General features: G+C 40.0%; 1 protein-coding gene and 1 non-coding gene across 2 annotated transcripts in view; both read right to left on the bottom strand.

The window, feature by feature from the left end:
- Nucleotides 1-25122, bottom strand: part of IARS1 (isoleucyl-tRNA synthetase 1) — a 105701-nt gene extending 80579 nt beyond the window's left edge. The window contains exons 1-9 of the mRNA XM_065687863.1: nt 25021-25122; nt 22466-22553; nt 20211-20330; nt 19546-19702; nt 18956-19075; nt 16068-16150; nt 5266-5383; nt 2382-2529; nt 340-427 (exon numbers count right to left, since the gene is read on the bottom strand). Of these exons, the coding sequence (XP_065543935.1) occupies nt 340-427; nt 2382-2529; nt 5266-5383; nt 16068-16150; nt 18956-19075; nt 19546-19702; nt 20211-20329 (833 nt within the window). The 5' untranslated portion in view covers nt 20330; nt 22466-22553; nt 25021-25122. The remainder of the gene's footprint in view (nt 1-339; nt 428-2381; nt 2530-5265; nt 5384-16067; nt 16151-18955; nt 19076-19545; nt 19703-20210; nt 20331-22465; nt 22554-25020) is intronic.
- On the bottom strand, nt 21776-21910 carry LOC136018582 (small nucleolar RNA SNORA84). The gene has a single exon (XR_010614490.1). It is a non-coding gene; the product is annotated as a small nucleolar RNA SNORA84 (small nucleolar RNA).
- Nucleotides 25123-25464: the final 342 nt, after the last annotated feature.

Raw genomic sequence — 25464 nt, 5'->3', positions numbered from 1 at the left:
GTTCAGAAAGCATTCAGCATTTGGACAATCTCCAGGGGTTTTTTTGAGACTTTTAAATTAATGCCTTTCTATGAAAACCCACAGTAAAATGACTAAAGAACCTTCCCACCCCTCAAAGAAACACAACGAACCAATGAAACTTTTATTCTATTTGCAGCTTCATGTGCAAGACCAATTTATTCTAGTAAATTTCCATTTCTTTTATAGATTTTTGCAAGACACACATATGCAGGGAAACCCATCTTTACATAACTGAAAAATCCAACCTCTTGAAGCACTTAAATTCTGATCTATAAAAATACTGGAAGCTAACAAGTGTGCAATAATTTATGTACTTGCCTGTCAAGTATCTCATATTCACTGTCAGATTTGTAAAGTGCTATCAGCCTGGATTCCATCAAAATGTAGATCTTTCCCGTGGCACTATCTAGAATATAAAATAAAAGTTCCATAAATCTCAATTTAATATCCTCATTTGCACCATTATGAAACCTTTCAATTTATGCAAGATGGTATCATACTAGTTATAAAACCAATAGAATAATCCTGATCGACAACTCGTTTCCAGCTGCTTCTTCCCCATACAGCCACTTAACGAACACTTTTCAAGAGTTAAGTTTGAACAGAAACCACAAGATGAAACCCAGTGCACTGATTTTCAGTGTGCTTTTTTGCTCAAAAGGCAGAAATACCCTACCTTGCTTATTATCACTGTGCCAATGAAAAGCAATTGAAAAGTTTCAGTGTATGTAACTGAAATAGAGGGAAACAATTGGAAGAGGAACAATTAACACAAAATCAAGATTAGGAAGTTGACATCAGGGGTAATGACTGCACTTTATGCTGCCTTTCTGAGATCTACTATTCCAATCAATTTTATGCCGGATTTCTTTTTAAAGGAAGTAAATACAAATAAAAAGTGAAATGTTATGAAGACAACCTATTTTCTACCTGCAAACAACCCTAATCTCTTAACAAGTTTCATTCAGACTACTACCCTCCCAACTTATTCAGGGTCTCTATCCCGCCAGCAGTTTGCACACTAAAGACAAAGACATCCAACCCAACAAACTCAGCATCTCAGGCAGGTGTAGTTGTTCATTCTGAAAGTATCCAGTGACTCTTTTTACATGAGATCATCTTTGAAAATCAAAATATATTTCTCTCTTAAAACAAAGAAAACCCAAACATACGTAGATCACTGTAAAGTCCTCTGCAACTTTTCATGTTTAACATTACCTTAGACACACACTAGATTCATGGGGTTATGTTGGAAGTGGAAATCATACCTTTGGCATTCTTTTACCCCAGACTAAATGCCATCATTAACTTGAGTATATAGTTTTCCCGTACCCCTCTTTTAAAACAAAGAAAATGTACACTAAAAAGAAAAGGTAAGCCGTTTGGGAGAACCTGAAAACAGGAATGCAAGAAGTACTTTCATACAAATTCCTGACTACTTTTTTGGGGGGTGAAGGTTTTTTAGATGACAATTGCATATCCAAGATAAAATAAATTCCTTTCTTAAGTGAAAAGGAAGATACATCATAACATACTCATGGCAGGGGGGTTGGAACTAGATGATCTTAAGGTCCTTTCCAACCCTAACTATTCTATGACTCTATGATTCTGTACTCCCTTGCCAACTAAAAAAAAAAAAATGGAACTGCAAACCCTGGAAAACAGCTTGAAGCAGTAAGGAGAAAAGCAATAGCCTATATTGTTTATGCATCCTACATGGACTGTTGCATACAATTCCTGAAGTGCTGGTGCTCTCGTGAAAAAGATTTCCCCGCAGTACAACTTATTCAGCCAGGCACAACAACTTGTCCATGAGTAAGCCAAGGCACATCGTCAAATGTAGTGTTACAGTGGAACTCAGGGTATGTACCTTGCCTTGCATTTGTGCTAGAAATGCAAGACTAGCACCTGACAGCTTGAGTATATTATGGGTTATGAGTAGAGAGACATTCACTTACTGCAACTTAGCTGTCTTATAGCAGTAACTTGTTCATGAGTCTGAGCCCTAGGAAAGGCGGGAAGAAGAAAAGTTGGCGACACCCAGTCACACTTCCCTGTGTCTTAAATACAGTGTTACTTTAATACAACAGATAAAACATTTGCTCTTCCTCTTTATTTCATCTGTAAATACATCTCAGGGAACAGTTCTCACAACGCATATAAAATAAAAAGAGCCCAGCAGTCAAAAATCATCAGCCACATGGGAAGAAAAATCTCATCCTCCAAAATAACACTGATCCAACCCCTGCAAAGCGCTATAAATTCAGCATAAAACAGTCTATCATACAAAATGCAAGTACATATTCACACGCACTGATGAAAGAAATGTTCATTGTATATCACCTTCAGTTAACACTTGCCTCTCAACTTAACATATTGCAGTTCCGGATTAACACAAAGGGCCAAGTTACTAGGCAAGGTCCAAGGAGTAGTGGTCCAAGCAACAAGAGAAATATTTGCATCTTCATCCAGCGGGAAGCTCACAGTCACTGCAGGATCTTGAACATCCTTAAAAACAAGATAACGTTAAAAGGGGGGCAAGCAGGGATGCGAGTTTACTTTGTGCATTAATGAGAAAATAAATGTCTAAGAAGTAGTAACTCTTACTGCTATCCACCAAAACCCATCTTGCAACTTGCCTAGTTCATCACTGTAGTGGTGAAGCAGCAGCCACAACCAGTCCCAACATGCCTTCATTATATCAGCACAAACCGTCAGTTCAACAAGGCCACAGAGTTAAAACTTCAGATTAGAACTGAGATTTTGGGAATTAGATGCCAGAACAACACAGAGCCTTGTGTCAGTTCCCTCAGGAACTCTTATAATCCCATTTTAAAAGTTTATAAGCAATCTCAACTGTCAAGGAAGTCAGCGGTTTCTCAGATACTGCTACACAAAGCCTTCTCCTACCTTTTCCTCTACAGTAAGGGAGTAGGAAGAATAACTGTCGCTTAAGAAGATGCAATCTCTCATTAAGAAGCTGTTTAAGGATGAAGATACCTAAGCGTATTTAAGGATATATTTATTTCACGGTATTTAAGGGTTTTAATCAATATTTAAGTGTAACTATTTAAAGATTAAAAAAAAAAAATCTCAGGGCAAGAGACCTTTGTCAGATACTCTACAAAATTTTGCCTTCAGGTAAGTCAAAAGAACCAGTTGAAAACAAAGCTTTTCTTTCAGACAAGTACAATCCTGTTCAGTCACTTCACATCGCATATATTATGAAAAGCAGCTTGAAAAAGCAAGTCTAATCTTGCAAATACAAAATTATTTTTTAATTCATTATTAATTTTAAATGCCAAAACAAAAACGGGTGCCAGGTACAAAGACCCTAAAACCACGAATAGGACCTATCCCCTCATTATGTCTACAGCAAGGCTCTCTAGTTTCCCATGGAACAGTTAACAGCATCATGAGACAGGCAGCTATTTATGTCTGAGCTAAGGACTGCTCCAGAGGGAATTTTCTGTGAACATCTGGTGCAGTCAGCACTAAAACATAAATCTTACATAACTCTCAAATCACCCTCAATACCAAGTAAAGATGGAGCTATCACTACAGTTCTGTCTCTACCAATTGTTAAATGACACTGTAAGCTATTCACTTCATTTTTCTGAAGCACTAAGTTGACCATGTAGATACAAATAACTGGCAAGCCATAACAAGGTAATATCCAGGCTGCCAAATAAATAGCATTGTATAATGTTTCAATCTGTTCACAAAAGTATACCTGCTTTCATCCAAAGCACTTCTTCAGTTAAATCTAATACAAGCTATTTACATAGCTGACTCAAGTGTACACTGGATGCCTAACTCAGTTTCTCAACTTGCTTCTCATGTTGTTTATTTCTCATTGTGTCCTGCTACTCACAGGATGGATAAACAGAAGCCAAAGCCTGCTTTCCACAATGACAAAGATAACAGCTGCCTTACACCCAGAAATGACTGGTTTTGCCAAGAATAAATCATGTCAGCTTATGGACCTGTAACATTTCAGTCTTCAAAATACCACCTCTAGCAGACAAAGAAGATAATCTTTGCATGAAGTGACAGAGCAGCACACCTTCCCCCCACAGACACACTACTGGTTTTAAAGCAAGAAATGGCATCTGAATATTTCATTAAGTCTCTATAGAAAAAGGGCATACACACACACAAAAAAAAGCCCAGAATAGTTTTGGTGCTAAAGAAAGCTCATGAATGAGCCTGTATGAAATGTCAGTTAGTAAGTACAAGCAAAGTAATTACTGCAGTTGTCAGTCATAAACATCGAGGTATCATTGCAGGTCACACTTTCTTAAATCACAAAACCTTTATTCTTCAGTATGGTCTAGTAACCCCTCAGCAATACGCAAAGCTCCAGTATCTGTGGACTGCACTGTACTACAAGTCTATTGATATTTCTTTCCTAAATGCTATTTTTGGCCAAATTGGACTTTTTTAGGCAAGATGTGAACATGACCAGATGTGCAATTCATGCTAGCTCTCCATGGTAACAACCTAAGTAAATAGAGAGACCTGGGTGGAGACTGGAAATGAAACCTCTGTCCACAAACTTAACATGAAATTTGGAAAACTGGGACCCAAGTTCTGCCCTCACATATACAAACATAAATTTGGTTCAAATCAGAAGTTGTACCTACTGTATCTAAGCATTCATTTTAAAGGAACACCTTCTAAAACACAGCATACCACGCACGATATAGGTAAAACATTTCCTGGAATTTCTCAATCTGAATTGATGATTCTCTGAAGAGCTATTAGCCTAGTGCTCTACAACCAAACACAGCCTTTGACAATTCCCATTAATCCCCTCACAAAAGACTTCAACTCTGTCAAGGACCTTCATTTTTTCTGATCTGCACAGACAGGGACAGCTACAGCTCTCCTCCAAGTATTTACTATAGAAAAAACAACACAGTGCAATACTCATCTTGAGAGCCCAGAGAGGAAGTGAAAGTAATTTATCAGAATAAAACAAAGTATGTACTTTATAGATCTGTAGGTAGTAACCAAAAAGAATGAGGAAGAAGGCTAAGATCAAGTGATCTGAATAAATACAGCAAAATATACTTAGAAGTAACCCATTTGCAACCCATTTGCCTAATTTTTTACTATCAGTTTGGAGTGCAATAAAATGCTTATGTACCACCAAGCAAAAAATACTAGTTTTCCAAATCCAAACTTAAGACAATAGAGAAAACTGATTGCAACGTATAATGCACATGTATACTGACTCACCTTGTAATTCTGGTGGGACTCAAAGTTTGACAGTGGGGTGTTGCATGCAGTTGAAAAAGGCATGACCTTAACACCTCTATACACCAGTCCTTTGTCATACAGTTGCTTGAAAACCCACCTGGAAGTAAACGAGAAACATGAAATAGCAGTTGGCATTTCAAATTTCATAAATCAACCACAGAACAGGGTTCTGCTTAAGCTGGAGTGCCATTCTGAATAACGCCTTTCTTAAAGAGTCAATTGTCAACTAAAGGCAGTATTTGCAAGTCAAAAGGATAGAGATCAATTGATTGCAACTCTATTTCCGGCTGTATTTCCTTTTACCTTTAGCTGATTCAGCCAGCTTGGTTTTCCATGCACTGACTGCACAGCACACAGTGTTTAGGTGAAACATAAAACTGTATTGCTGACTAACCTTCAAGTTTCTTGAATACAAAGACCACCTGAAATCTGAACTATTAACAAGACTGCAATCAGTCATCATTTAGAGAGAAGTCATGTATCAACATGGCTACTCACTTATTACATCATCTTAAGCATCTACTTACTACAGCAACTAGCGCTACAGAAGAGAGACAGATACAGGTTAGATACCTGGCAACCCACCCTCAGTAAATCCTGACTATCTGAAGAGCATTTTTCACAAAAGGACACAGCTAACCATGCAAAGTTTACATTAATGCTCTCCTTGATCAGCTCATCTCACCCTGGACTCAGTTCCGGTCCAAAATCACAGTCTCATATTAAGCTTTAACTCTGTTTATGAAATCTTCAATACAGCCTGTAGCATATTTGGATCCTTACAGTGTCTCAAAATAGTCAAGACAGCACATAATATTACAATATGACAAATTGTGTCAATGCTCAAGATGAACAGAAGCTGGAAAAGAAATTTCACACAGCAACTCATCAGGCATTCATGTGAAGGACAAACTCCTGTGATTCTCTGTATCTAAATACTGTGGAGCTTACTAAAGGATCACAAACCTTACTTCAATCTACTACAACATCAATATCAGCCGATCAAGTCTCACTGACTTGCATGCTTAGACTCGCTCTCCGCAGAGCCTGGTCATTTCACATTCCAGATCCAAACTGTTAAACAAAGCTGACTTTAAAAGCTCCTTTACTCAAACTATGTTTCCAAACCACCCTGATCTCTTTTCTGGGTCCCTTTCCAGATAAATGTCTCATTGCTAAGCAACCAGCCCCATCCTGGCAAGCAGCACTTCCTTTTGCAGGCTGTCACATTGAGCTTGAGAATCTGGACCTGTATTTAAGTCAGCATCTTGCCTTCTACATTTGAAATCATAACCCACAACACAAAATGCAAGCAGACTATTGCACTGATTTCTATCTGCAGCCCAAAACAAGAACATCAAAAGATATGCACTGGCCTGCTGTCATGGAAGTCACACAGTGTCTTGACTGGAATAACTATCACCATACAGATCAGACAGTTGAAAAAAATACAGGCTTTCATATTGATAAAACATGCAGACCACTCAGATTCATTCACGGGCCTCTAAAAGTCCAGAATTTCCTACTAACAGTCACTAACATCAGAAAAAATACATAATCTGAAGTCTAAGATAGATAACACATCAGAGACCCTCAGCAGCATCAAGTTCTGCCACAGGAAGTACCAAACTCAGAAGTCTTTCAAAGCTGTGCACTCCAATGAAGGTGTCTTACCTTACATACACAGTTCAAAAGTAAACTTTTAATGTAATAAATGTCACCCACAGGCAAGTTATGGCTGCCCAATCTCTAACCCATATTTGACACATAGCAGTAAGTGCATCTGTTTTACAACAGACTCTATCAACTGGCATAAATATAACTCAGCCCTTTATTAAAAAATAAATACATTTGTGAATATAGTTTCATCAGCTTTCAGCATATACACTGGAGCTGGTTAACTGTAGAAGTTTTTGTGCAAGTTAAAGATTTACATGGATGCTTTCCATCTCAGAGCATAACTAACACAGACTGACAAGTGACAGCACTTACACTGAAGGTGTTCTATTTGCCTATCAAAACCAGTTAACTAAACTCTCTATAGGAAAAAAGCTCCACTTTATCTCTATGTTGAGGACCATTTTAAGAACACAATGCAGCTGCATATGCGAGACTAACCACAAAGTGCTCGCATAAGCAGACCAAGGAGAAAAATTATGTTTGTTCCTCATAGACTGTTTCAAATAGGAAGCTCTGGGAGCAGAAGGTATCTTGTGCTTAACTGCTATGTAGTTGTAAAAAGAAGCAGTCTGTAAGAGCGATGATTGCCTAAGCAATAACATAGCTTGCTGCATCTAAAGCACGTAGCAGCTAGAAACAATAACAAGGAAATGGTTACGAAAAGTGGTGACTGAGTAACCTGTAGAGGAATATTTGTCCGATGGGTTTTTATTGGTTATTTGTCATAACACCCTTGTAAGCTTAAAAGTATATAATCAAGCAACTTTGTTAAATAAATGATTCTGTACCTGCATGGTGTCCATGACAACATACACCACATCTCTACTTCCTGAAGAACACTGCCTACTAACAGCATAGAAGAAAACTACTCGGAGAAACACTGAATATTTAATTTGCCTGTAAATATAACTGTAAACTCAGAAAACTGTGAACTCAGGAAAGGTGAACATTACATAGAGCTGCCAAGTTAAAAATCCAAGCCAGCATCTCCCTCTTGTGGCAATTCTGCCCTGTTGCAAACCAAGTGCTCCCCAGGTGTTCCATTGCTGAACAAAGAGATGGGTTTACGAACCACATCCCTCTTCAGAGCTCACTCATTTGTAGTTTTTAACCCCAACCCTCAAACAGCCATTCCAACATAATAAGCAGAATTATGAATGAGTCAATACTGCTGCGTGATGCAACAGCCCTCACTGTCACTGCAAAAGCTGCTCTTTCAAGAAACACCAAACTGGTTTCCTTAACAAAAAAGCTTCCAAGAACAGCTCTTGTGCGACCACCAGAAGCAGCATATAGGAGATGACTCCCAACCAGCTTCCTCCTAGCATCCATAAAACTCTCCTGCCCACCTAAAACAAGGTAACTCCTAAAAGTGGACCTAGTTCTAACAATTCAGAGTTACTTACACAAAGGAGGATTTCAGGTTTTGCTTAAAAGTTTGAGACTTGGTATTTTAGACAATAACCCATCAAAACATGTTTTAACCCTTATGTTTGCAAAATGCTGATTATTCGCAAGAAAGAGGGTCTAGGTTTGTAAGTCAAACATGAAACTGTGGTTCTTTCTGAAAACAAATAAGCTAAGAAAACCACACGTCTCCTTTCTACTGACAAACAGCAAACATTTTCTCTCACAGGTCAGAAATCAAAACCTGTTCCTCTACTTCTGCTACATTTCTCCTCAAATGTAAATAAATATAGTTGCATCCTCTTGGCTGTGGGAGCAGCACTTACATATTCCTTTACTGAAGAAAAATGCTGTTAAGGAAACTGAACTCAAGATGCATATTCCGGCCACTTATTAACAGAAAACCCAGTCCGTGAAGATGGATGGCACCTTTAACTTCTAAAAAGAGTAATACATACTGAAGTTTGTTGTTCCTAAAGTGTCATGAGGGGATGATACACAATAACCAAGACTGTGAGTTACTCTTACCATATGCATAATTTCAAAGAAATTAGAACTTTGCTACAATATTCATTGATCCAAGTCACATATACACCATGCAAACACCACATGGATACAACTCCTACAAAGGAAGCTTTTGCTTCCAAAAGATATTGATCAGTCAATGCAATACTCAAAACACCCTTAGATTCACACACAAAACCAAACATTTCCCAGCATCCTCCACCAGATGCAAAAGCAAGCTGTCCTCTTCAAACACACACACTGACTTCACATTAAAGAGAAGGATTTCATCTCAGAGCTTCTCAGATTCTTAATGCCATTCCTTTTGGGTATCAAGTGATTTCAAGTGATTCTGCGTGCAAAGACTCAGTATCTGAAGATTTGCTAGAGGTTTGAAAGCTCCTAGCTTTCCAGAAAATCAAAGTACTTATTACTACCACTGAGAAGTTCTTTTCAAACTCACATCAAGCGCTTTTTCCCTTTATGAAGTAAAAACAAAACAAATAAACAAAATCAAGTCAAAACAAAACAACCAAAACACACCACAAAGGAATTCTAAACTCAGTTACTGACAAAGACTAAAAGCAAAGTGGGCAAATCATTACAACAGCAGGACCTAGAAGTGCATTATTGCAACACGTCCATGGTAGTATAGATAAATGTTAAAAATCATTGCTGTGTGACCTAGCATCAGTTCATGTCAAGATAAATAACAATTTCTGTGAAAGAAATTCTATCAGTTCAGCAAGCAGAATGCATCCAAACAGCACCATAAGCAGCAGAGATTGAGGAACAGGTTCTCCTGTGATTCATGAGCAACACTTGAAAGAAAAGATGAAATCAAAAAGAAAACAACAATGAAAAACAGATGCATGGGGATGAAAAACAGAAACACTCAACACTGAACATGAGTCAAAAAAGCATAAACCTAAGAGGAACATTAAGTCCAATAACAAACACCAACAGCCTGTCTTTAGAACACCATTTCTGACAGACACCTTCAAACAGACAGGAGGAGCAATTGTTCTGGGGCCTAGGAATCCTAAGTACAAAAGCTGTCAAGTCTTATGTTCAACTGCCAGTGAAAACTTGAAGATCCCAGCATAAAGAGATCATTCTGTCCCAGAACTACCCTCCAAGCTGAAACCTTTGGATCAGTGTGTAGAATGATTCTGGATCAACCCAGACATGTAAAACACCTGTATAGCAGAAAATACAAATATCTAAACTTGATGCTAGACTTAGCCCAAAGATCATCCAACTAAGTAGGAGTTCAGTGTGCCCTTCTTCAAAATACAGGCAAGGAGGTAAAACAACAAGGACTGGAATGGTAAGAAGATAAGAAGCACACTAGAGCACTAAATGCACAAAAAAACATACAAGTATGAAAAAAATCAGAGATAGCTAGTACAAAAAAATGGTCAAAACAGCGCTTTTTTGAAAAGTATCTCTCTAAATAATGAGTCATAAAATACACAAAATGCAACAGTAATTCCTATTAGGACTTCAAATCTATTGTTCTTAAATCATTCTGGTTAAGTGCTAGATAAACTACACATGCCGGGGGGGTAAATCAAATCAGAAAACAATTTTTGCTGCTTACACAGAAAAGTAAAAACAAAATAAAATGTAACAATCCAGCTGGTTTGATCTTTTTTTCTTTTTTGCCAGTCATCCTCTCAAAGAAGACTCCCCATTTACCTCCTCACTGAGAAGGGCTGAGGCAGCTGGACACGGACATGAGTGGCAGAGCTCATCCTGAGAGTACAAAGTATGGGAAAAAAAAAAAACCAACACCAGTCATCATGCCAAAATGAAAATAAAGCAACATGTAAGGAGTCAGGCAACCCAAGGCAAATGTTGTCTACAACCTCTCCAGTTGCAGCTTAGAAGGGGTGCAGTGGCACCCCAAGCCTGATGCTAATGCAGAAGAAAGAGCAGGGCGGCAAGGCCAAAGGCCACACCTAATTAGGGAAGAAAAGAAAGTCCCCTCTTGACAATCCTAAAGGGAAAACTGAAACTGGAACAAATGAGATGGGTCCACTGGAAGGAAGGCAGAACTGGACAAAGTGCCCCATCACCAAAGGAAGCTCCATATTGCATTTCCACAGTAAAGAGCACAGTTTTAGTGCACAGCCACGTCATCCAACATGTAGAATAACAATTTTCTACTGTAACTAGGGATGTTTCTTATTCTCCCCCAGCCTATCCAGTATTACCAAAAAAGGAGTCAAGAGTACCTTCTTAGAGTATTTAGTGGAATGTTTCCACTACCTGTAGTTTCACACCATATAAGCAAGACACAGAACCCTAGAACAGTTTAGGTTGGATAAGACCACATCCAAGAAAGGATGGAGATTCTCCTTAGCTGCCCTTTTGTTGCCAATGCATTTATAGAAACATTTTTTATGTTATTGTCTTTAATGATAGTAGCCAGATTAAGCTCTAGTTGGGCTTTCATCCTTATTTTCTCCCTGCATAACCTCATGATACCCTTGTAGTCCTCCTGAATTGCTTGCCCCTTCTTCCAAAGGTCATAAAGTCTCCCTTTTTTCTCCCCCAAGTTCCAGCCAAAGTTCTCTGTTCAGCCAGGCTGGTCATCTTCCCCACCAGTTCACCTCTTCACACATGGGGACAGCCTGTTCCTGCACCTTTAAGATTTCCTTCTTGAATTATTTCCAGCCTTCCTGTGCTTCATTGCTTTCCAGGACTGCCTCCCAAAGGACTCTGTCAACCGCTGTCCTGAGTTCAGCAGCAGCAGTCATTTTTTCTCCTTCTTAGTAGCTGGTGCAGTGCTGTGTTTTTGACTTTCAGCCTGGGAACAGAGCTGATAACACCGATGGTTTTAGTTACTACTCAGTAATGTTTAGTCTGACCAAGGACTTTCTGAGCCTCATGCTCTGCCAGGGAGGAGGGGAAGACAGGACGAAGCAGAGACAGGACACCTGACCCAAATTAGCCAAAGAGGTATTCCATACCACAGCACGTCATGCCCACTACATAAACTGGGGGCAGTTACCCGGAAGGGCTAGATCACTGCTCAGTCAGGCTGGGTATCGGTCAGAGGGTGGTGAGCAGTTGTATCCCTTCCGTTGTTATTTCCCTTATCATTATTATCATTGGTGGTAGCAGCAGTGATTTGTGTTATACCTTAGTTACTGGGCTGTTCTTATCTCAACCCGTGGGAGTTACATTCTTTCGATTCTCCTCCCCATGCCTCTGGGAGCTGAGGGAGGAAGAAGGGGGATTGAGAGAGCGGCTGCGTGGTTCTGAGTTACCGGCTGGGCTTAAACCACAACAACCAGGCTCCTACACAGACTAAAGTCTGACTTCTGGAAGTCCAAGGTATCAGTTCCACTGACACACACACACCCCCCTTACTTTTCTGAGAACTGAAAACTCTTTATTTCACGACTGTTGTGCACAAGATGGCCTCAAACCATCACATCACCCACAAGTCCTTCACTGCTGACACACAACAAGTCCAGCAGGGCACTTTCCCTAGTTAGCTCCCTCACCTGCTATGCCAAAAAGTTCTCTTCCACACACTCCAGGAACCTCCTTGACTGTTTCCTCTCTGCTGTACATACTTCCAGCAGATATCTGGCAAGTTGAAGCACCTCCCAGGAACAATGGCAGTGGCTGTGAGACTTCACAGCTGCCTACAGAATATTTCATCTCCTTCTTCATCCTGCTTGAGTGGTCTGTGAGAGACTCTCAGCATGATATCTGCCTTGTTGGCCTTTCCCCCTGATTCTTACCTATAAACACTCAACCTTATAGTCACCATCATTAACCCACAGAAAATCAAAACACTGTTTTTAGAACTGAATTACACCCGACGTGCAATAGCTAAATTTAGACACTAGATGGTGATAGGAAGCTGTTTAACCCTAAAGCCATGCCAAGGAGGAAATAAAAAACTCCTCATCAGACCCACAATGTGTCACCACTCTGCCCTCAAAGCTATTCCCTTCCTCCTCTCCTCAGCACTTCTCAGGCTGTTTCCTCAGCAGCCAGGGAGAATTGCTCCCGAGATGCAAACTCACAGCCAGCCTGAGCTGGCAATAAGCAAGCAGCAGTAAGACAATTCACTAGCTGTTTTTTGGTTTTGTTCTGTTTTTCCCCAAAGCTCATGTGCTTCTTCCAGCCCAACTGTAGACCAGTAAAAAGTTTAAGATCACAACAAACTGCTCTCAATTTCACTCTCACGAGCTGTACAAAAAATAAAACCATTACTGCATTGCATGTTTGTTAGATGCTAGCTCAAAAACTTCCTTCTTGTTGCACCGCTTTCAGTGAAGGACATACTTCCATTGAGATTCAAGCTGGCTGCAGGATGGATAGACAAATTCTGCAGAGTGAGAACTTACAAGTTCTATTAAAGTTATTTCAGACATGAAGAGCTGACTGTCTTCTTTATATGAGAAACCTCTGCAGAACCACCTTCTAATGACACCAACCTTCAGCATTTCCTGAAAAACTCTACCTACAGATGCCACAATTTTATCATTGGATGAAATTTTGTTCTGAGTTCAAATTTACCAGCCTGCAAATGCGTTCTACTGCCAGCCACCATAAGACATAGCAGCACAATGCCTACAAAGCAGTTGTTTCCAAGAAACCCATTATTGAAACGAATGAAAAAAGAATGAAGAATACTCTCTAGCACCCTGAGCTTGTACAGTATCTATGCAAACCAAAGATACCTTTGGTTTCCGAGTCCTTAACTACTTCAAGACTAAATAATTTGAATAAAATCAGCCACCACTGGAAACACTATTTCAGAGAAAGCCAGAAATTCCACTTGAAATCACGCCAGAACTGCAAGCCTCAGGAAAGGCTGGGGGGGGGGAGGCAAAAAACTCTACCTGAACAGATAGGTTCAGCTGATTAAAAAAAAAGACAAAATCCTTACCATATTTTAACTACAAAAATCCATGGTTGCCATGCTCACGACCATTATTATCATCAATGACTTTTTCCTGGCACAAATTGCAGCATTCTACTCCCACAGGCAGAACAAAACAAAATGATAAAACCATTCGACAGGCCAATATGGTCACCAGGTTAGAGTCAGTGCAGAAATTAATCTGCAGTTTCTCTTTTATACTTAGCTGGACACTAAAAGGTCTCAAAGAGGTTTTGTATATATATTTAAAAAGAACTATTAAAAATATCAAATCATAGGATGGTTTGGGTTGGAAAGGACCTTCAGATTGTCCAGTTCCAATTGCCTGCCAACAGGCAGGGATACCTCCCACTAAACCATGTCACCCAAGACTCAGCCAAACCTCTCCTTGAACACTGCCAGGGATGGAGCAGTCACCACTTCTTTGGACAGCTTGTGCCAGTGCCTCACCACCCTCACAGTAAAGAGCTTCTTCCTTGTATCCAATCTGAATCTCCCGTTTAAAGTTTAAACCCATCACCCCTTGTCCTATTGCTACAGTAGCTGACTCCCTCTCCAGCATCCTTGTAGGCCCCCTTCAGATACTGAAAGCTGCTCTGAGATCTCTACGTAGCTTCTCTTCTCCAGGCTGAACAGCCCCAATTTTCTCAGCCTGTCTTTGTATGGGAGGTGCACTAGAACTGCTTAGATAATAATATAATTTCTTAATTGTACATTACCCTGTCAAAAGCACTAACTTCAGCTACAGTGCTCTCTTTAAGCATTAGCTCCCTTAGCCTTGAAATCTGCACCCCATGCTCCTTTCCCATGCCCCTCCTCCAGCCATTCCATGCAAAAACCAGTGGTTCCACCTCCTGTTCTACTAGAGAGCAAGCTGCCAACAGCACTATAATGTGACCCTTTGAGACTGAGATGACTTTCCAGAAAACACATTTTTAAAATCCTGTTTTTAAAACATGTATTTCATCACATTATTACACAGAAACGTAACAGCATCAGGAAGCAAAAAAATAAGAAGTTGACTGCCTACATATTTCCTAAAATCTCACGCCACAGAGATTTCAGATCCCAACCTTGTATTTTAAAGTCTGTATCCAGAGCAAGCATTAGTGGAGGTCACTGCTGGAAGCCAGATGAAAGACTGGAGATTTTCTTTCAAAGGCAGAAAAAGCACACCAACCAACCACAAAAGGCTTGGGCTGTTGAGAAAGACCCTGCAGCTAGTTCCAGTCAAGTATGTTTTTTAAACCATCCCTGGAAGATTCTAGTTAAACAGAATTTAGGTGCCACTAAGGATTTTTATAACTTATAAAAAGAAGTTTTATTGTCAGTCAGCTTTTTAGCTTAGATATGCAGGGTTTCTTTGGCTAACTTAAACATCTGCTCCCTTCTCACTGTCTTTTCAATGCTCACTGACATTTCAGCCCTCTACATCAGTTTCACAGACTTCTAGAAGTTCTGTCAATCCTTTAATGTAACTATATGTAATTAACTATACAATCACAGGTTATTAGTAAAACTAATATTGAAGTACATCAGTAATACTTTAATATGTACATAATTTGCTTTTCGATGGCTTTTTGTCAGCATATGCTCTACTAAACTTTCCCCTGCTATTCAGCTTGCAACTTTACCCCCGAACGACTTAATGTTGCCATCTCTTCAGTGTTAGCTCAATTTGATTAGCCTTAATCTGTAAGTCTTGTCTTTTGGAATTCCAACAGTCACCATGAATATATTGCCAAAAATACCCAAACTTTACTTAGCTCTGCACCAGGAGCCCAAGACAGTTATCAAACTATGCTGCCAAGAAAAAAGATAACAGCAGATTCCCAGTCTCTAAATTCAGACTTGAAGAAGAGGTTTAGTGCTAAAGCGAGTTTGGATAGTTTGGCAACTGCAGCTGACAGTGTGAAGAACATCAAGAATGCAGAAAAACAATGTAATTTCCTAAACCAAGCAAGGAAGATATCAGGAGATCTTCAGAATTGCTTTTAAGTTGACATAGATTAGTAAGATTTCATGGCTCAGTAGAAGCGTTACTGTTGAATTTTATTGTGAAGAACCCTGCTATCTTGAAGAAAAAAAGCACGGCAATTAATTCTGTCACTTCAACATCAAGAGATTTCACATCACCTTAATTACTCTGTCCACTGTTTATCTGGATTTGGCATGTTTCAAAGTTCCAGTGATATATGGACTGACATCTTTACAGTAATTGAAGCCTTAACATTTCAAATTTATAAAATATATATGCAATGTATGTAAGTTAACTTACCACACAGACTCCATGAACCCAGGATAAAGAGTTTTATAGTCATTTTCAAAATCAATCCAGCGTCCTAATCTGGTAACACTGAACTGTTAAGAAACAAACACACAAATTGGAAATTTATCGTGATCTTTCAAGATACCTTTCAATATTTATTCTGTGAAACAGCTTGATTAACTGTAATGTTTGTCCCATACCAATGAAGCACATCTAGGAAATATTTTAGCCTGGCAATAGTAACAAAGAGTGTATTTACACTGGCAAAGAATGAAACAAGCAAAGAATGAAACCATGAACATAACTGCTTAGATACAAGGTCACACAACAGGCAAACATGTTCAAGGCTACTGAAGAGGAACGGTGGATCCTTTGCGTCATTCATCAGACAGAAATGGTGGATCATTCAAGGCTCAGCTGAGGTTCAAGTGCCTGAAAACAGCTTTTGATTACAGTGGTCTTGCTTCTATTTTTAAGGCTACTCACTGCAGAGACAGTCAAAATGCAGACCACACAATCTATCAGCTTTCAGTTATATGAAAACATGATGTAATTCGAAGACACAGAAATGCTGAAAGAAATTGGTATGCCACAAGAAGTTATCAAAACTTATTCAAAGCCAACTACACAAAGCTATTACAGGGCTGCCAACAACCACAAGACTGACAGATGTCAGTCATGACTCAGGACAGATTATGGTCACATATGTTGGCACAGAGTATGAAAACTAATGAGTAATAAGCTAGCTATGGGATTCACTTGGACAAGTGGTACCCTCTTGCTAATGTTACAGCTATCAGAACCCCCGCTCTGCAAATAACCACAGACACCTGTTCCAATACTGTTAGACACAGACCATGCTCAGTGTCAAACCAGTAAAGTGAAAACAAAGCAAATGAAGTCTCTCACCTCTATATTTTCATATAATACCTGAAATATATCAGTTTTGATTCTGACCTTTAAGCCACTCTGACATCCCACTATTAAGATCCAAAGCCTAGGACTGATCAGTAGAAGGATCCACAAAGTTGATTCTCTGAAAGGTCTTACACATCCAAGGAACCTTTCATACATTTCATAAGCTTCAAACATTCGTTAGCGACTCCAGAGAGAAAATAAACACTATCTCCAATAAGAATGTTGGGAATGCCTAACACTATCCCAAAATACCTGAATTTATTACCAGCCAAATCACAAACAAGATACTTAAATCTCATTATTTTCATTATTAATCAAAAAATATACGTCTGTAAAAATACACACATGTAACATGCACAAGTTTTCACGCAAACCAAAATACAAATCTATTTACCATCTAAAAGACCTAAGTATTTGGACTAATCAGCACTGCAAAAATACCAGTTGCTGAAGACACAGCAAGTTAAAAGGAACAACTATGGAAAACAACACATGAACCAGAATTAATCTTTCTATTTCTATTTTAAAAAAGCAACGAAGAATCATTGATGATGTTTCTGAAATACAAGATTTCAGAGTATACACGAATGTTGTATTTATGAAAAAACAAATTCTGTGCTTTTCATCGAGCCACTTGCTTAGATTTAAGCCGCAGCTATTCTGCAAAAGGCAGTGGCAGTTTCTTCGGATACTGCCATCAACTTCAGAATACACCCAAGGGCAAGAGGCAAGTGATACTGAAGTAAGAAATCGCTATTTCAATCAAAAGAAATACAGCAGGACTAAAGAACATACAGAGGGTTGTGATGACATAGAACAGCTTCTGCATGAGGAAGAACTAAAGAATTAGGGCTATCCTGGCTAGGAAAAGAAACAACCAATAGTGAAGATACAGATTTACTGGAAACTGTATTACAGAAATGCTCTTCAAACTGTATGTAGGAATGCCTTGATGCATATACCTAGATTAAAAATGTAGCTAGAGAAATTAGTGAGGGAAAATAAAAATATCTGTTAGGTATTATAAACTTCGGGAAAAAAAAGAAAAAAAATTATTTGGCCTAGGAAGGCCTTATGTCACAAAGGCTGAAAAGATACGGTCTGTTTTTCCACCCTTCCTTTGGCACTTGCTATTGCATACTGCCACTACAATATAGCAGCACAGCTGGGAAAGCACCTGAGCCGCTCCTCAGCTCCAGAAAGCCATAGAAAAGAGTCATCTTTCACTCGAGAGACATATTAGGCTGACAATAAATAAAGTACTGGGCTAAATGTTCTTTATTCTGGCCACGGTGCTAAGGAAAAATTTAAGAAGCACTAGGTTCTCTGTATAAGACTAATATTATTCAGTCTTAGGAAAAAACAAACCTGTGCCTCTCTAGAAAATATCTAACCCATCTACTTGGAACAGCTCTTCAGTCTCAAGAGCCTGCACAGAGAAATGCTCTCCCTGTCACTATATTCATGGGATGCAAGATTTAGACCAATATTTTCTTGGAAGACTGAGGGCTAGAACTTCTGCTGTTCCAGAAATACAAGCTACAGTTCTACACTTCAGCAATTACAAGACTGAAGGGAGGCAGAAAAGCCTGGAGGTTAACTTGCATTTTCTTTATGAAGCTCATTTGAAAACCAAATTCAGATCTTACTTTCAATTTTCCAAACAGAGAAGACATGAAGAAAGAAATAACTTGTTCAAGATATCTATAATACGCTCGATATATCTAATTAGACATTTTGAGCTTCAGGTTACCTTAAAGTAACCTTGTCTGAACATCACAGCAGCCTCCCTGTTCTGAGCCCATAATGCTCCTTCTGTTCCCCTTTTAGGATCACCAGTGAAAAAGACAGAAGCTAAAGGCATGAGATTTATGCGAGTAATCAAATAGACAGAAGAATGAAGCTCACCCCAGCTGAAAATCTTCTGCACACACACAATTAGAAGCATACAGCAGAATATACACCAAGTCTTCACTTACCTCCCATTCCTTTGAGTATCTCATCACAATTCCTCTGCACTGGTTGTTGTATTCTTCAATCCCCATCTTTGCCACATCCTCTGGCCCTTTAATGCCTAAGGTCTTATCAATCTCGTATTCCTGGGAGCATTGAAAACAACCAGACAAAAAAAACATGCTGTCATCAAAAGCTTTCAGGATTTCCCTGGATAGTTTATTCACGCTTTGTGTATTCTAAAGAGGCTAAAAGGCCTCATTTATCCTTTTGAGATTTCTTGAGTATTGCACCTGAACTAAGCAGATACTTCAAAGGGTAACCCTGGTGTGATTGTTTCTCTCCTATCTTCAGAAAAATCACATACATATCAAATGAACAAATGTTTATAGGAATTAACGGTGCCTGGAGAAGGGCAGGTGACTCACAGGAAGCACACACAAGTAGACATCACCACACAGGAAAAAGCCAGAGCAACACAGTGGACAAAGAACTTTTTTTTTTTTTCTATCAAAAAAACCAGGCATGAAAGCAACAGAAATGTGATCGATAAGCAGGTAACAGCATGCAAATAGGAACCAACAGAAATATCTGCAGACGGATTTACTACACATACCACAGGTAAGCCATGGCAATCCCAGCCAAATCTTCTGTCAACATGAAAACCACTCTGATGAGCAAATCTGGTCACTATGTCTTTAATGGTTCCTGCAAGAATATGGCCATAGTGTGGAAGCCCAGTAGCAAACGGAGGCCCATCGTAGAAGTTAAATCTACAACACAAGACAACATACTGAATTAAAAAACTGAGCATCAAATCTTCAAACAGGATACCTGTATGCTTACGCTTCTTACATCTTAATAGGACAACATCAATTTCTTCCTCTTCTATTATCAGTCAGCAGAGGTACTACATTGGCTGTGGGACTAAAGAGAACAATTCATTGAGTTCCTCCTGATTGCCAGTTCTACCAAGATTACTACTGAAAATACCAGTGTGCTGCTCCACAACCAGCAGATACAGGAAAGAGTTGCCACTGCAGATTTTTCTTATAACCTCACCAAATAGGAAATTAGTTTTATTACTACTGCCTGAAAACTGTTGATACTTTACAAAGTGAAGCACAAATGGTAACTGACACAGCGACAGCAGCATTAGCCAAGACTATCTGCAAAGGGAGCAGCTGCTGTTAACAGAACTGAGGCAATAAAAAAGTAATTACAGCTAAGCCAACCTTGCACTGTCACACACAGCTGTGACAGCTTCTAACAGGTTCTTACCTAGGTCTGTTCTTTGACTGCTTTAGGCATTCCTGGAAACAATTCAGATTTTTCCATAGTTCCAGTATCTTCTCTTCCTCTTTTGGAAAGTTTATGTTTTCTGGAACTTGCTGAACCATTCTGTCCCAGCAACAACCAAACAGAGAAAAGAAAATACAAGTGAGAAAAAGTTACAGACATAATTTATTGTCTTCCAAACCCATATCGCCAAACCACATCCCATTTCCCTCCACCCCCCCAAAGAGTTTGATTCAATACAGACTTTTTTTATTATGCTTCTTTTTTCGTTTCTTCCATCTAGCCAAGCCAACATTCTCAGATGCTCCTAAAAGCAGCTAGACTTCAGACAGCACAGTTGAAAAGCACTGCCATGACAGATAAGCACATGAGAAGAATTCAAACAGAACTGGAAAAAGTTCAAATGCCTCAGCTCTGAGTCTTGAAAAGCTCTAACTTCCAGAAAACTGGCAAAACTCCTAATCTCTTTCTGGTCTCTTCTGGGTGTTTTCTTCAGTTTTACAAGTACATCAGAACTAAACTTCTTGCTGGCCATTTCCTGAAGGTCTTTTTTTATTTGATGGATTTTGGCCACTAGAGCCTAAAGCCATTCCTCAATTCTGGGTAAGTCAACGAAAATCACTACAAGCAACATAAGGAATATGTATAAGCAACATAAGGAAGAGAATTCTCAACATCATTAGAAACACACAATAGAGCTGCCTGGTGTTCCAGACATGCTAAAAGATTCAAAAGGGTCACATTTCAAGAAAATGCTACAGCAAACACTATGCAAAACCTTTGGGGAATAAAGATACTTAAGACAGAGTTCCATAACAGAAGAAAATCAGTTAAGGAGGTTGTAATAGATGACAGCAGAGAAGAAACAGGCACGCCCACCGCTAACTTTACTGCTGCTGCCCCTTGGCACTTACACCAAAATGAGCTCAGCAATAGAACAGCCTTAAGTTTTGGTTTCATTGTAGAATTACAACCAATGGCACATGGACAGTCTTCTGATTTACTAAGTTTTTTCAAACAGTAACCATAAGCATCAACCAGAGAAATCATTACCTCAGTGCTTGAACACTTATGAACTATGCCCCAAAATGAAACCAACAGACAAATCCCACCATTCATACTTTCTGTACAAATGACAGGTGATTCTCCCTGCTAATAAACCCAAATTACCAAATAAGACAAGAAATTCATTGAGAAATGGACAACCTAGTACACACGTGACACTGCAGCTGGAGATGAAATTACAGCATACACAACTTATTCTTCAGTACAAAAGTTTTCTTCATATTTCAAAACACTAATGAGGCCATGCCATTTCTCAATAATTTGATCACAGCAATAAGATCACAGAAACAATGGAGATAACACAAAAATCAGCCTTAAACATTATTTCCTACAAGCCACTTGACTTGAGGATTGAGGATCTGCACTTTTTACTTCTATCAAGCTCAGCCTTTGCAGTCTAATGGTAACTGCAGAAGTTTTGGCAACTGGCCCAGCTGTCAAGTCCCTGTAATCTAATAAATTGGATGCAGGTTTCAGGTTTGATCTGTAACTGTGACCAGGCTATGGAAGCTGTTCACATATCACAGGCTCCATGCGTAAATCACAGCATCACTTTCGGCCCATTCCTACCAACTGAAGCACTGTACGCACCAACCAGTGTCCAGTAACCACAGGGCACAAATTCATACACAATCTGATCAATATTACGTAAGTTTATTATGTCAGAATTAGGGAAATAAAAAAAAATTACTGACGAGAATTAATATGCAACAGTCACTACAGGTCAATTTTTTCAAGTTACAAAACCGAATTTGAAACAGATAGACCTAAAACACAAACCATTTCTAAAATCTGTCTAAGGCTCAACCTCAGCTGAGCAAAAAGGCAAAGAATTTTGTGTACAAGAAAAGCATCATCAGTTTATAGACAGAGATATGAATAACTCCACATATCTACAGCAAAATAGTTCATTACTATAAGCAATCTAGGTACTTAAAAAAAAAAAAAAAATCAAGGCCAACTCATTACTCAGAACACAGACCGAGTGAAAATATCACAAGTGATGTTACAGAAATCATTATACAAAAGCATCTAATAAAACAGCACTTTGGACACACATTAGTAAACACAAGCAGGGTTTGTCTTCCTGCTTCTCTATTCATTTTCTGCTGACAAGAAATATTAAAGTTTGAAACAATACACCACTGGGGAACTTTTTTAAGTACACTCACGTTTTCTAAAAGATAACATTCAATAGGAAAGGTGTCAAATTCTGTAGATTGTACTACAGCAGTCTCAAACTTAGGCTGGGCTTCTTATCTAGAAGAAAAAAATTAACAAGCATTAAAATCAGAAAACTCAGATTTCTGTTTTATTTTCAATAGTAAGATTTTTTTTTAATCAGTCATTTTTTTAATCAATTAGGATGTCACAATGCTGAAGTGAACCAGTATTTTAGGAATTCGTTGGATTTAACACACATCACATTCAGACAGATGGTTAAAATGAAGTGGATTTCAAGATATTGCTAATTTTGTCAACTGAAAAACAGAAAAGAGGAGAACCAGAATGAACTAAGAGTGTACAAACAATCTAATTTCAAGGGGTTTATGGGCAGTCTCTAATCCTTGTTCCAGGCACCTTCTTGCACAAACTATTTGACCTAAGAGACCTAAGCACCAACTTCCCTTCAGAAATGAGAAGCCTTCTTTCCCCACCTACAGATGCCCTCCCCAGAGTTACATAGCATGCTGTTCTACATGCACACAGAACCAGACTCCCCATTTCTGCCTTTTCAGGTACTGAGCTCTGAGACAAGGCAATTTCTGAGGTAACAATCTTGTAAACGGTTCATCTGATAATCAGAAACATTCATTTTCTAGAACTGATGGAAACAACCAAGTTTAAAATATAAGGAATAATAGATGGGAACAGAACACTAAGCAAACAAAGGTTTGCTTCCAAAAACCTTGGGCTAATGCCTTATCTATGCCCTACGTGGAATAAACCTCCCAACACTAATCAAAGGCCTGAGAATGGGTGAGGAAAAAACCAAACCAATCATGCACACATAGCTTTAAAACCTCTTCAACTGAGGCATCTCATCCTACTCTAACCACAACTTTATATAAACCACCAGAAGGATACAAAGCTGCCACCCTCATGGCCAGTCTACCCAGTACTGCAATTTGTAAGTGCAATTACTTCAGGACAGAACCATGGTTTTCTTCACAGAAGTTTGGTGGTTGATGGTAACATTGAAGATTTATATTTACACCCTATTCACAGCAGACTGATTATTCCTGGCCTGATTATTCCACTGTTCTATTTGATGGGTCACAAAACTAAGGAATTACAGATTTTTCTTACAATACACACCAAAGTGAGCAGATCAGAAAAATAAACGGGAAAACTATAAAATTACATCTTCAAATTTCTAAACAGGTAAATTAATTCTACTCAGGATGAGCCTGAGGACAGGTTAGGGAAAGTGTATCAAGATTAATCCATCTCAACATATCACTCAAGATGAAAGACCATCAAAGATGGACCATAGCCCATCTGTCACCCAGTACAGAAGGTTTCTTTTTATGCTGAAATACTAATTAAAAACTTGCTGAAACAGTGAGTAGATTCATAAATACTATGTTCAGACCCAAATATATTTCATACTACACAAGAACTCAACTTTACTCTGTCTTATGATATGTGAAGCAGTTCTTCTTCTTGTCTTCATACTGCCTTGATCAAAAGTGCAAAATTCATTATTGTAAAAAAAAAAAAAACCCACCTAGGTTATTCTGAAATAACTTTGAACTATATATTTAAAATAGACAGAAACTAGTGCTATTTGACTCAGCGAGCGCTGCTGCTGTGTGCCAGCCGAACCCTGCCCTTACCTGACAGCTGCTTCCTAAGCATGTCACCAACAAACTGAAAACATCCGCACTTTCTCCAGCTCCCAGAAGGCTCCCAGGGTGGGGGAGCAACATTTGCTGAAGACAAGAACATCACACCCATCACAGCTACACTAATCGAAAGTGTGCTTTCCTCAGAAACTTCCCCTCTATTATAAGGATGCTGAAGTGGAATGCTTAAGACATATTACACCTTACAAGGAATTTTAGATTCTTTGTTCAAATAATTAATGAAATTAAACCTCGACGGGTATTGATGTCTGCAATAAGGCAGCTGGTTAACCTTTAGTAAGTAGCTATTTTAAGTAATCACTAAACTCCGGGGTGGGGGGCAAATCTGAAGAGCACCCAGGGGAGTAAAATACATTATATGCAAATACAACGTTACACGTACAACACACATTTTGGAACACCTGAAAAGACGCTAACGCCGAAACGCAGGAGGGGGACAGCCAGCCCGGCCGCTTCCCCGTTAACGGGCTCCACAGCTGCGGGCGGCGAGAAGAGAGGCACCAGCTGCACCGAAAGGGAGCGGACCAGCAGCATACCCAGAGCCCAAACCGCCTGCTTAGACCAGAGAGCCAGCAGGACCGGCAAGCCACGGAAGAGCCGCCGGTTTTCTGTGACGCCCTAAAAAGTGCCTCCCGGCACCGGCGCCCGCACGGAGCGCTCCCGAAAACTCCCCCGGTAGCCGACACCGCCCCGCCCTCATGCCTGTGAGCGGACTCCCAGCCTCACTAGCACCCCGTTCGGCAGCGAGAGGCAGCCAGAAGGTGCGGGGGGCCCAGGAGAGCAGGCCCAGGGACCGGACCGGACCGGACCGGACCGGACCGGACCGCACCGCAGCCGGTCCGACCATCCCCGCTCACCTCAGCGCCGCCGGTCCCACAATGATGCAACCGCGACCGGGAAAGCATGACCGGAAGCACAGGTGGGCACACCCGGCTCTGTCGGCCAGTCAGCGCGCTGCATACTTCGGCTGCAATAAGGCGGCCTCCAATTGGGCACGCAGACGTCCAGGGAACGCGAAGTCATGACGGCGTGGGGCAGAGCGGAAAGCGTTTCCGCCCCCCCATCCTGCGCTGTCTGCTTGGCCAGAGCAGGCCGGGCTGTATGGGTGGGGGACGAGCTGTGCTGCGGCGTTAACGGGCAGCGTGCCTGTCACACCGTGACATGGCTGCTCAGAACGTCTGGTGGTTGCCACCGCTACGAGGGGAGCGGCGCTGCGGCGGCCACCGGCTGAGGGGAGGGGAGCCGCGGGCCGCAGAGCCGCAGGGGCGGCCGCTGTGGTAACCCTGGGTGTGCAGCACAGG

Source organism: Lathamus discolor, chromosome 7 (genome assembly GCF_037157495.1).
Source record: "Lathamus discolor isolate bLatDis1 chromosome 7, bLatDis1.hap1, whole genome shotgun sequence".
NCBI lineage: Eukaryota > Metazoa > Chordata > Aves > Psittaciformes > Psittacidae > Lathamus > Lathamus discolor.
The sequence above is the reverse complement of the archived record's forward strand: the minus strand, read 5'-3'. Positions and strand labels throughout refer to the sequence as shown.